General features: G+C 39.2%; 1 protein-coding gene across 2 annotated transcripts in view; it reads right to left on the minus strand.

Moving 5' to 3' along the window:
- COL9A1 (collagen type IX alpha 1 chain) overlaps nucleotides 1-14,049 on the minus strand; it is a 72,327-nt gene that overhangs the window by 14,991 nt on the left and 43,287 nt on the right. For both annotated transcript variants that reach the window (XM_075087054.1, XM_075087055.1), the window contains 2 exons: nucleotides 7,024-7,077; nucleotides 6,203-6,274 (listed from right to left, as the gene is read on the minus strand). In XM_075087054.1, the coding sequence (XP_074943155.1) occupies nucleotides 6,203-6,274; nucleotides 7,024-7,077 (126 nt within the window). The remainder of the gene's footprint in view (nucleotides 1-6,202; nucleotides 6,275-7,023; nucleotides 7,078-14,049) is intronic.

A 14,049-nucleotide genomic window follows, 5' to 3' on the forward strand; every position in this document is an offset into this window, starting at 1 on the left:
GTGAAGGCAGCACACAAGTAGGAGTATTAAGGGCAGTTGTTTTAGCAGCACAAAATGGAGCAGAAGTCATCTATGTTGACTCCTACACTGTGTGGGCTGCTGCCACACAATGATTTTGTCAATGGGAAGACCCAAATTGGGAAGTAAATATATCTCCAGTTTGGAGAACTGAAGATTGGCAATTATTAGATAGCACTAGACAAGCACCATTTAAACTAGGACAGGTAAAAGCCCGTATGAAAAATGGCCAGCCACAAAATGGAACCAACAAAGAGATGAATTAGCCAGAATTAGGGGAATGAAAACAGGGACACGCCAGACCCTGAATGGTACCAACTGGGAGAATGGCTGATGGCTGCATCAGAAAGTGGGCCACATAGGCTGAGAAGCACTTTATTTTGCAGCTCAAATCTGAGGTTGGCCTCTAGACAGGAAAACACGTGAAATCATCCCTACAGAATGCCCCCAATATAAATTGAAACTGCAAACAGATCACCCTGCTAAAGCACCACCCCTACATCTCAATAACGAAAAACCCTATGGTCAATGAGGAAAATTGATTACACTGGACCCTTTAAACCCTCCTCGGCATATCAGTACATCCTTACAGGAGTAGAGGTTGTCTCAGGCTTAATTATAGAAACTAAATGTCAGAAGGCTAATAGTCAAAACATCACCAGGGATTCTCCTCTTGGTTTCCAGGTCTACCAGCCCCTGATGTCATCCAAAGTGACAATTGCTCACATTTCTCCAGAAAGGAAGTGCAGGAATGGGCAAAGCAGGAAGACATTTAAGGGGTATTCCATACCCTCTACTATCTCCAATCAAATGGTATAGTAGGAAGAGCAAATGGTCAATAAAAAGGAGTCTTAAACCTCACAAGCCCCACTGAGATACTCAATTGCCTGAAGTGATTCACCAATTGAACAACTGATACAGACTAAGAGGGATCCCGGTCACTCGTGCATTCTTTCTGTGAGCACCTTATGAAGCACCTCGGTCAGGTGCAAAAATGTACCCCATTGCTCTCCAGCTGGCACAACCCGTCCTAGTAGATTTACCACAAATTGGCACTGTTGCAATGATGCTAACAAAGCCCTGCAGCCCTTTGGCCCGGGAAGCAGAAGACAGCAATGGAGCTAAACATTGTATTAAAGCTAGGCGGATACATCCTAGCCACTAACTAGAAGGGGTAACCTGTCCAGAAAAATCCTGCTGAGACTTGTATTGGTGTTTGTTTTCAGGAACAATACCAGGAATGATACCAGCATGCCTCCCCTGGAGATCAGGTTAACCATCGGAGGATTGTTTATCCTTCTCACAGGAGTAATCATCGCCAGCTTGGACCAAATTCAGTTCACACGTCAACAAGCCCAACACACTGGATGGCAACTTCCAGTTCTTTGTTTATGTGAATCAATATGGTAACATAGTACATTCCATGCCATACATGTTTAGAATCGATGGGAATAAAGGAGTATTGGGAAAACCAAGATAAAACCTAACAATAACAATCACAGGTAATCACACAATGGTAAAAGCAAACAAGTCACCTTATTTCTGCTACACCAGGTGACAAAATCTCTATTGAATGTAATGTAACATACTATTCAAAGGGAAACACCTATGTAGTCAGTAAAAGGACAAATTAAAATTAAAAGGCAGAGCAAACTGTTTCTCACATCCCTATTTTATAATTAGTTTCCTCTTTAATGACACAACTATAGAAGACACAGGGAAAGATAATGGAAATGGGATATCCTTAAAGGTCACGCTAACACCCAACCCTCGCACTAACCAACAGCTACCCATACTACTCATTAACCTACCCATTTTACTACTCCCACAACCAACCAAACTATATACCCACTGATATCTGAAATTAGACCCTCTGCTATTAAATACACTGGCCAGCAACAAGTGCTATTTAATCCATCACAGTTCCTCAGACAAGTGGAACTGTGAATGTAGATTAATATCTCTGCAATTAAGCCTACCTGCTCACTATTCCTAAACCTATCCTATACAGGATGGTTAGCATGGTTGCACAGATGAACCTTCACCTCTCCAAAATATACAAGGAGAGCTGTGACTGGCATCCTAGGAACAGGATGAGGGGTATTAAACAGCATAGACATTGAAGTTTTAGCAAACAAATTAAGCTCAGCAAGAACTGATTCGCATAAATGAGAACATCCATTTTGATCTTCATTGCTGGCACTGGGAACTAGTCAATGGTTTTTTTTCTGATATATTTCCTAAATGGGAAAAAGCTAATGAGAAGAACCACCAACTAATAGTAGACACACTTGGCACTGCCCAGAAAAATGTCTCTCTAGCTCTTAGCTGTATCCAAGCTCAGTTATGGGTGCAATCTACTGCATCCACAACTGTAAGGGAAGATGAAGATAGCTTGCCCACTGAGATTTCAAAGTAAATTTGGGAAAATGCAACTTGATTCAAAAAGGATTTCCAATCCTGGTATATCTAGTCAACCTCATTTATGAGCCCACTGACAGTAAAACATTGTTTTAGCAATATGCAGTGCTTCAGTATACACCATATACCCATTTATTGTGCTGGGATGAAATCACAGTGGAACTGTACTCTACCTGGTCGAATATAGAGTATGGGCCCAAGGAAATGGGAGCAAATGGCAAACGATGTGACACATGTGTTGTATGGGATCAAAAAGGATTTATTTGTGTAAGTAATCCCATTAAGGGCCAAGACATTTGTCTTGACACTGAACAAAAGGTTTGTCATTCATATTCAGCTCCTGTTGCATCCCATCAATTGTTACAATCTAACGACACATTGTATCAAGATTTACCTACCCCCCCCCCCCCCCCCCCCCATTGGAACGAATCTCACATTGGTAAGAAAACAATGGCCAAAGAACCCCGATTACCACCTCCCGTGACACAGAGAAGACAGAAAGAGTGAGAAAAGATGGAGAACATCACTGGCGGGAAACTCTCCTTGGGTGCTCACCACCAACAACTACAGCCTTGAATTTGATTTTATATACACCTGTAGTTTTGTTAGTTCTGAGCACTGATGCATGTGGCTTGGAAGCTGGCACACCAACCATGCGATTAACACATGAATAGCAGGTGGTTCTTCCAAGGCTCATTTGTCAAGGAACAAAGCAAGCTGTGCGTACAAGGAGTCTCATGCTTACCTTTTCCGTCGCATTCAATTTGACTACAAACCAAACGCTTTATTCCAGAAACAGGACAGCCTGAGTGAACCTTTTTCAAGCTCTCCCTGATAAGCAGTTGCCTGCATGGCAGTGACCTCCCCTTGAGCTGGGACTCCTCTCAAGGTCACTGCTTGAGGATGAGAGACCCCTTACCAGCTGCAGATCTTTGGTAACTGACTGATACTGCACATAACTGTGCATTACAGTGCACTAAGATTTTCTGTTGGCAACTTTGTGTCATGGTTTTAGCTGGGATAGAGATAATTTTCTTCACTGCAGCTGGCACAGCGCTGTGCTTTGGACTTAGTATGAAAATAATGTTGATACACACTGATGTTTTGGTTGTTGCCGGGTAGTGCTTGTACTAGTCAAGGACTTTTCTAGCTTCCCATGCTCTGCTGGGTGCACAAGAAGCTGGGAGGGGAGGGGGCACAGCTAAGAGAGCAGATCCAAACTGGCCAAAGGGATATTCCATATCATGTAACGTCATGCCCAGTATATTAACTGGGGGGAGCTGGCTGGGGCGGGCAGTGATCGCAGCTTGGAGACCGACAGCATCTGTCAGCAGGTGGTGAGCCGTTGCATCACTTGTTTGGATTTTTTTTTCCTTCCTCCGGAGGGTTCATCTCTCTCCCTCTCATTATTTTCTTTTTCATTATATTACTATTACTATTGTTGTTGTTGTTATTACTGTTTTACTTTAATTATTAAACTGTTCTTATCTCAACCTGCAGGTTTTCTTACTTTGGCCCTTCTGATTCTCTTCCCCAACCCACGGGGTGGGGGGAATGAGCAAGCAGCTGTGTGGTATTCAGTTGCTGATTGGGGCTAAACCACAACACATTGAATCACTATTATACCCTCTGCAGTAAGTAAAAGCGACCCTTGCCGTCAAACTTGTTAAGTCTCACTTTTACAACATCTTCAGTAAAACTCCTTTTGCTGGTATCTTTGGCAGTCAAAATCGCCTGCTGACAAGATGCCAGCACACAGTGCCCAATATCTAACAGCTTTGGGATCAGGAACGACTACAGAAATACATTTTTTTGTGAATTCTACTTGGCTTCTGGTTGCTGTTTACATCAATTCTTATGCATGTATGGGCTTCACAACGGAACTTTATAGGATCCTGGTGTAAAAAAACATGAAGTTTTGAAATCAGGAAAGGAAGAAAGGTTACTTCAGGCTGTAACTTACTGATACCAGTGGTTGACCCAAAGGCTAGGGTTAACAGCCTACAGATATTCCAAATCCTGACAAGGATGTTTGGCTTTGTATAAGACAGACACAATTGCAAGTTGAACAGGGTAGAGAAAGGATAGAGCAGCACAAAGCTCTCCAGGCTTGTGACTTGGAATACATACTGCAGATCAGTGCTACTGGCAAAGCTGCAGCCATGTTAAGCCTGCCCCAGAAAATTCACTCCAGCCTCCGTGCAGCTGAAGAAAAAAAAATTAATCAAGGATACAAGTGGATCCAGCTGACACTTGTCTCAAAACAGGAAAGCTAAAAAGCAATTGCAGAATGAGATAATTGCTAGCTCAGCTTTTTGGACTTTGAGGTACTTGCAGAGGGCATTAAACTGACCTTAGGATTTAAAAAAGCTCCAGGCATAAGTTACCATCATCTGACAGTTACATAAACAGCAACCTCCTGGGTGTAGCCTGAATCTCACTGAGTCTGTTTACAGCATCTACATTCTGCTTTTATCGTAGAGGTTCAGACCCTTTATACAGTAAATGAGGAAAATCAGGCATCTTTGGAGTGAGACAGTCAGCACTGCAATAAATACTAGTTATTTTACTTCCAGATTTGCTTCCTCAGGTACCTTAAATCTCCCTCTAGAGAAGTCTAAAGTATGAATCATTATCAATCTAATAAAAAGAGACTGCTTTATGTCAATACTTATATTGACTAGGAACATATGTTCGTGAACTTAGCATTAAAAAAAAAACACAAAACAAAAAACCAAAAACCCAAACACATGAGAAATACCTCAACAACAACAAAGAATGTCTTAGAAACTTGTTAAGTGCCTGAGCAGCTTCTAAAAACTGCAAAAAACAACTACAAATTCTATGTTGCCACCATACGATGTATACTGAGAGCATACCAGGGGCAGGATTCCTCTGTTTAACTGAAGACATCTACAGCAGTGATACCTACATCTCACTAACAGTTCTATACTTCCTTGATTGTTCCTGGAAAGTAAGAGGCACTTCGAAAGTGCAATCCATTTAATACTGAAGTAGAGGTCTCAAGTAAGAAGGATGAAACACAGTGTAGAACTGACTATTTCCATAACAAAGAAGTTTGATGAGTGCATTCAATCCTCTGTAGCCTTCTATAAGCAAGAGAAAGTAAGGATCATATTTATTTTATATATATATATATATATAGTCTTCACTGATATTTATTCAGCAAAGTAAGATATGGTATCTTCTATAGGTATGCGAGATCCACAGGGCTCAGTTCTTCCCTCCTAGCAAAATACTAGAAGAGGTACTTATATCCTGTAATTGTGTGTGTATGCGTAGGTGTCTCAATAGCTGCGTTACCCTGTGCATTTCCATAGCAGGTCCTAAGATGTATGTAAAAGGCATCATATATACTGTAGACCAGGGCTAAAGTTCCAAACCTCCTTCATGACCAGAGACCCTGACTTACAATTTCAGACCTGGCTGAGTCAGTGATTTGCAATATGATTTACGCCTTTAAATTATTCGGAATAAAAAAAAAAAAAAAAAAAAGAAATATTTACACTGGTAATCTTATTTCAATCACTTAAGTAACACTGTCAAGACTTTTCCCATATATTTTATGAGCTAAAAATAGTCAATAGGCACTTAGAACGCCACTTTCAAGCAGCTAACAGATCTACATACAAAACAAGAAACCAGACGTTAAATCATGTAAAAACTGAAAAAAAAATGCTCAAATTATTGTATTTACTCCTGATGTCAAACTGCAGTCTGTGTGTATGAGTGCATTTCTTACCCGGTCACCCTTACCACCAGGCAGGCCTGGAGGACCTGGCAGTCCAGGAAGTCCAATATCACCCTGGGGACCCTGTGAAAAGAAGTCAAGGGTGTAAACTTACCCAATCTGCTTTAAAATGAACAACTAAGGGTCATACCCTGACAAGCAGATGGGGCAGGATCTTATTCCTAGAACAGTCCTAATTTGATGGAAGACGATTATCTCATGAAAATAGAGCTGATCCAAAATACAGCCCTTTAAACAGCATCTTATTATGATTTTATTGCTGACAAACACAACAGAAATGGCTTACAGGGCTTTCCACCCTCCAATACCTCGACAACAGTATGGTTCTCTTAAAAATACTTCCTAAGATCTTGCACTCTGTGACTTGCACATTCCTCTAACAGCAGGCTCTTTCAGCCAAAACCTCCCCATCTATGCTTCTGACTGTTACTGTGTAAATACTGCTGGAGCACGGGTAAAAGGTGGCATTCATAATCTGCTCCATTCATTAGTTTCATGTAGCTGTGAGCAGAAAGACGGTCTTTCACTGCTCCTGTTCCCCAAGTACACAGAGCCCACACAGAAGTATGCAACCCAACTTCGCACATCACAGGATTCATGGTTTTCTAAACAGAAGAAAAAGTCCCACACATCTCCATATACTTCAGAACAGCATTTGCTAATATTAGCACAGTCACAGAGGACTGAAAAAGAAACTCAACAATCACTCATTTCAATGTTATGCAAGGATAAATGGGTAAGTGTACTTCCAGATGATACCATAGCTCCTTGAAAGTAAACACGAGCACTGAATATGGAAATAAACTGCTTACCAATTTCCCTGGTAAACCTGGAGGACCTGCAGGACCTGGCTCTCCTCTGCTACCCTTATAGAAAATAGAAGGACATCATTACTTCCTGAAATACTTACTATGAACAGGGAATAAAGGATGATTTTTTTTCTTAATGTTTAGTGAATTACACTACTTAGCAGTTGGCTTCAATCAAGACTTCTGTTTATTAGTGCAAAAATATCACATGCATTAAAAACAGTGAAACTTCCTAAGAAATGAAAATATTTTCAGTTAACAACAGCATACAACATTTAGTTGGCATTAAATGATTCAACTAATTCATTCTGCTGAGTGATTATGCACAATCAAGTCCCTTTCATGGGATTGCACCTCAGAGTTACCTGTCACGAACGTGTTTCCTTCACTAAGACAACTCTGACATGAATGCCAAGCTTTAGGCTTTTGCTTAGTTTCATCAACTGGACTGCCACATGACCACATACTTAAAAGCCCATAATCCCATACGAAACATGGGCAAATGTGAAAAGTGTGTGCAGAAACCATGCTTAACAAACTCATTTAGGTTAAAAAAAGACTCTAGACTCTTATAGGGAAGGATAACCTCTAAAAATCCCCATTCAAAACAGTTATAAGTATAAATATGCTTTTTAGTTGATTTTCACTTTATATATTCACTTCAGATATGTTTATCCATTCAGATGATTGTATTCACGTTAGTGTTGTAACTCCATCTCTTAATGCAGCCATTTGAAGATATACTCTGGGTAAGCCTAACATTGAGTCAAATTTTCAAAGATTTTAAACAATTTTGAACTAAAGTACCTTTCTCAAAAGTGATTTGTTAAACCTTTTGAACATCTCAATAAGTTTTATACATTTACTCTCACCTGTACAGATAAATTCAAACACTGTCCCAACACAAGCCTATGTCTCATTTGAGACACTTTCCTTACTTCCACTGTGTGAATACATAAGGGGTACTTGCTATAAAAGCATGATACAGCATTTAAGATCATAAAATATCAAGAATTTAAGTTATTAGATATGTAAGTAGATAACCTGCTATATATAACTCAGAAAGTTTTGGATAAGAAGCAGATCTAAGCATTCTAGTGCTGTATACAATGGATAATTTTAAATATAGATACTTTCTCCATAAGAAAAATGTTGCGAAATATTGTCAGATACTGAACAACAAAATGAGATGGCAGACATGGCCTTTTATGCCAGGTCATAATGCAATGACAACTTCTCACACAAGCTTAGGAAAACTAACTCTACAATTCAAAAAATAATTAGGCATCCTGGAGAGATCAGAGAACCCAACATGAACAGACTTTTCCATTCATGTCCTTCAAAATATCCTATGGTGTCAAAATCACTATTTTTAAAAGAATAGCGCTTTTAAAAGCACTTTGTATAACTTCTAGAAGCTTTTTTATGTTAAAAAAAAAAAGAAAAAAAGAAAAAAGGTCCCCAAATCACCTTCATCTTACAACCCAGAAGAAGCATTAACCTTTTTGAAAATCTGTTATTTAATCACATAATTCTGTACTACATCTCTGACCTGGAATACTACTACATTTCTGATGTAGGAAAGAGAAGGATTAAAATTATGATCAGTATTAGAAACTCATCTCATATATGTTGTAATATTCACATCTGATTGCTGTACAGCTATAAAACAAAAGCAACATCACCTTCTATAGTTATAATCATGTAATAAACCTCTTAAGCACATCAGAGGTTCTGCTGGTTGTACAGAATGCATGAAAAATCTTCCACTTTATTTTAAACGCAAAAAAGACTTTTGTCAAATATACACTACAGGAACTTTTTCAAACAGCAGTGTTTTTCTAAAGTGGTAAAAAAAAAAGTATACAGAAGACAAAAGGATAGTATTTCTGTAGTAACTGTTTATGTAAGGACAGATTACTTCAAACTAAGGGTAACCACGGAAAGAACTGCAGGAGTTGTGTTTTAGCAGCTAAGAAGGGAACTGTAACCCAAAGAACAATCAGGAATCCCACTGGCCCATGGCATAACTTAAAAGACTGTAAAGCTTCCTCCAAGTTATACCTGACTGAAATTTACATTGAGCTAGTTACTCCTGGTTGCCTTCAGAGGGATGAAGGAAAAAAGGCATCTTGAAATGTCTTAATGTAAACATTTAAAATACATCATAAGTCATGTCCTAGAAGCATCTATGTTTTCCCACCACCTATAAGAGGGTTTCTGTAATAACTGGTTCAGTGTTGACATCTGTACTTGGTCGGATAAAACCTTCCTCTATGCTCTAAGTTACTCATAGGCAATAATCAAAACCAGGGAGTGTGGCCATGTCCTCAGCCTACCTTTCTTAGATGGCAGCCCTATATATAATACAGTCCACAGTTGCAGGCCACTCACAAATCAGTGGGCATGTTGCACTGGTTTTAACAAAAAAAAAAAAGGACCAGAATCTGTGTGTTTTATGCACTTTTGACACACTTCAAAATTCCTACTTTTCCTAGAGGTGGAACACTTGAAGAGGGAAAGTAGCTACTCTAGTTTACAGTGAGCTGGGACAGCCTGGCTTGCACCTATGCTGGTAAACTTTTCTGGCCTACAATGAAGGGAGGCAGCATGCAGAATTTCACTGCAAATGGCCCCGTAAGTACTCCAAACCTTGGCCATTGCCTAGAGATTATTTCAGTCAATGATGTTAGACAGCGTGGACCAAAAGCATGTCCAGAACTGCTCCAGGACTTTAACAGTATAGATAATTGATTTCTTTTAAGAATACTGTCACTTAGCATGTGAATACTGCTGAGAATAGAGACATTCTCCCAAGGGACAGCAAGGCATGTGTGAAATGGCAGGGTGTAAAATGGTAGCACAGCACCGCAATACAGAACAATACCAGGATGCAGCCCTTCCACAGCTGAACTGTGGTTTCAACAAAATCTATCTTCCCTTTGTTCCAAGGCAGGATTGCTGGGCCACTCAATACATTTAAATGAAGACATAACATCTCTCCCACGGTTCTGTTAGATCTATATTTAGCCTTTGAATGTAACATATGTAAGGGGACAACAGGATTTACAGTAGACCTTCCTTTAGGTTGTCTGGGATAGCTTTCATCCTCACTGAAATTTTGAAGACTTGATTCTTTTGTAGAATTCCCACAAGCAGTTACAGAATGCATTCTCTTCTCATGCTAAAACAGTTTATTTCACTGTTATATTGATTTCCTGTTGATTAATTGAGTGGAACAATAAAAAGAATGAGCATATTCCCCAGATAATTTGCATCTCACTTAGCTGCCCAGATAATCGAAACACTGATTAAAATCTCTTGACAGGTAATTCACAGTGTATACTGTAATAAACTCTCCTCCACTTAAGAATTTTGTTTTCATAATATATGTCATACCAATTTTGGTGTATTAAATAGCAGTGCCGTAGAGAATTAAATCTGTGCAGTATATAAAAGAATAAACAAAGTACATTTTGGAATGAACTTTTTTAAACTTAGTATCCCAAAGTCTTTTTGCAAGATGTAACCCATTTATCAATTATATGCTCACAAGGCTTTAACTTATCATAATTTTTTTTTCATCCAAATTACCAGTTCCTCTGAGATTTAAGTTCAAGGATTTATCTCTGGAAGAATCAACATGCCTCTTCCTTTGACCTTCAGTACAGTACTAAAAAGCATCAAAAATATAAACTATTATTTACTAGAAGAGTAAATATACAGCAAACTTTCTCTGAGATTTTAAATGCACCTTCGCACCTTTCTCAGAGTAATAATTAAATTGTACTGCTCAGGATAATGGTAAGAAATAGGTGTAGCATGAAATGTACCTTCCTCTTAACTGTTTCATGCTTTGGGCACAAGCAGCAGTCCAATAGGTGTCATTCTCTTCAAGAGCGATACTGTGGCCAAGTATAAAGGACAGAGACCTTTCGCACTGGCTGCACCTATAGCATTAACTGAAGTCTAGGACAGCTTTAGGACAAGAACTCCATAACAAGTGCATTTTTTACCCAGGTTACTGCTTAGAAGCCAACACTGGGATATCTGCTGACATCCAGAGGTCTAGCATGCCCAAAAGTCAAAGGAAGCTGTTGTGGGTGTGGAGCACTAAAGAGTGAGGTAGCAGACAGGAATCTGATCATGCAGTTTGGAGAGAGAGGGATGGATAGTCTGAGAACTGGAGGGTCTTGGAGATACTAATCAGGTTTGGCTGGGATATGTAGTCTGCAAGTGAGAGAGGAGAAAGCGCTACCTTGTACGAACTATGCTGCAGAATTGTGCAAGGTCAGAAAGCTTAGTCACATCCGTGTAGAGGTTTAGGTATACTGGATAAAAAGCGAACCTGGCAGGATGGAAATCCACTTTGTTCTTTTCACTCTGCTATGGACTGTGCGATGCTGACCACTTTAGCTGTATCTTAAATGTAAACTATGACTCACCACTCGTACATAGAATTGTTCCACGAGGTGTTCCACAAAACATGCACACTAATACCTAAACATATCATATAAACTGAGGCAAGGACATTTCACCCTACCACACTACCAATACTACTACGCTGATATCAACTATGGAAAATGGCCCATTATTTCCGTTGGAGTAATGTAAAAAGAATATGACAGAAAAGCTAGATTTTAGGTAAAATTGTTAAGGTAACCAAATATTTCAGGGTAGGTAAGACAAAAATACCTTTAAAGACTCAGAAAGCTATTTAGCTGAAAGTAATTTAAGATGCTGAAAACAGTATTCTCATCTAACTTCAGTCTGTCTAGCATTTTAATACCAAATCCAAGGTACTCTCCATGCTCCCTCTTTGTAACGAGCAGAGAGACAAAGGCACCTCCAGAGAGCAAGTCAGCCCAACCAACCAGGGCCCCTCAGAAGTCTCTCAGAGGGGCCTACGGTATCAAATCTTAGGCAGCTAGATACTTAACCTCTGTTGCTAATGTTAGGAAAACATGTATTGCATCCTAAATCCTTAACAACGTATGCCTGCTGGCCTGCATATAAATTGAGTTTGCTCAATTTTCTAGGCAAGTATTGAACTTTAAGTTAAATGGTTACTTAAACGTTCCAAGCTCTCTTTTCACTGCAAAACCACAGGATGGGATACATGTTCTCCAAACATTAGCAATTTAAAGGTTAAATAGCTGAAGAAAAACAAGGGATGAAAAAAGCAGGGGCAGGGGTCCATATTTTCTGCAGACACAGTATGAAAAATTAAAGCTTACTAAATCTCAGCAAATATGAAAGAAAATGGTTAAGCGGCTTAGGAAGCATGGCTAAATCCCACTCATTAGGAATGACACACTGATGTTTGAGAATTGCTTCCTTTGGGCCACCTGCCATGATGACTGGCTTAGAATGGTTTAAGTCACAAATGAGTTTGGTAATTACTTGGATTGGCTAGCATAACATGAAGAAAACATAAGGTTAACCGGCAAAACAATTAGAGTGGAATGGAGAATATGTTTGATTTAGAAATAAAATGCAACATTTCCATGTTGCTCCAGTTGTTTTTCCATTTTACTAAGCAGATGAAGAGTAAATAAACAAAAGTAAAACCTTTTTTTTTCCCCCACTCAGGTGCCATCTTAAGTTTTTTTAAGGAAAAGCAATGATAGACTAAAATGGTACTTTTGAAAGTAAATTTCTCTTAGGGAGATTTGTCAGCAGTGAGGTAAGAGTCCCCCAACACATGAGTTTACCTATTTTTAATCAGAGCTAGTTATCTTGTTTTAAACCATTTAATATCCTCCCTGTGAAACTGTAAATGTCTACAAACTCACAAAAGGCCAAAATGTGAAAATGCTGCTTAGTAACAATACTGTTCCAACTACATTCCAATAGTTGCTTAATAATGAAAATAACATTGAAATAGCATGGTTTATGCCACAGGATGCTACAGGCTATTTGGTAAACAGTATAGAAGGATCAATTTGCCCCACAGAGTCACTGATGATTGTTTAATAGCACTCCATTATGTAACTCCTCAAAAAACTACACATTAGGTGAAGTGAAAATTCGCTTTCAAAAAGTTGTCATTTGCAAGTACCTGAAGCTGAAAAGTCAGGCAATTTTTTAATATTACACAAATGTAGGCATGTTATTTTTCCCTAGAGCAGATACCAGCCTGCCGTCCATATTAGAGTCAACCTTGTTATCCCCCCCACAAACCTTCACTGGAAGTCCTTTCCCCTACAGTTCTGGCCCTCCTGGAGCTAGCAGCCTTGCTGTCTTTCCCCAGTAGCGATGTGAAGAACAGGGGCAAGTGAAATGGGAAAGTGAAGAGGATCTCTCATGTGGCTGCTACCGTGCAGCAATACATTAAGTGACTGAAGTTCTCCATATCCTGCAAAACATCAAGGTTTTTTCCAACTCCAGGGAAGAAGCCCAGCCCCTCTCGACTTCTGCCTGAGTCTTCTATTACCAAGAGTGACATGGAACAAAGGGTAAAGGAGAAAGAAAAGAACTGAGGTGAGTGCTAAAGAGGATAATTCAAAATATGAGGGAAAAGGACACAAAAAATAACTGAATTGTAACCATAAAATCTTCAGGCTTTGAAAGCATTTGGTTATAAAACTTTGGTCAAAAACTATCAAATGTTACAGTCGTGAGAAAATTTCAAAATCTGAAGAAATACAGAAATATTCACAAGAAAAACTCTTTTTAAAGCAGTTATAAAAAGCTTTTCTCAACTTATTTTCAGAATTTCTAGTTTTAGAAGCTTGAAAATCATGGCGTGTAGAGTTATTTAACCAGCAGATTTTTTTTTTCTTGGAAAAGTAAGGGCAGAGTCCTGAAAGCTGAGGCTCAAATACATCTACTGCATGTCCATGCTGCAGAAGACAGAGAAAACACTCTTTATTCTGCCCTGAACACAAATGCAAACTCAGCTTGGACCAAAGCTCACTGAAGTTTAATAATCCAACCCTGTGTCCTTCCTGAACAAAAAAATCCTGATCATTCCAGTTTTTTGGGTAGAAGTAAGGTTTTTTGCAGTGTTCCCAAAAAAAACCAGAA

The sequence above is a fragment of the Phalacrocorax aristotelis genome, chromosome 3, assembly GCF_949628215.1.
Source record: "Phalacrocorax aristotelis chromosome 3, bGulAri2.1, whole genome shotgun sequence".
Taxonomy (NCBI): domain Eukaryota; kingdom Metazoa; phylum Chordata; class Aves; order Suliformes; family Phalacrocoracidae; genus Phalacrocorax; species Phalacrocorax aristotelis.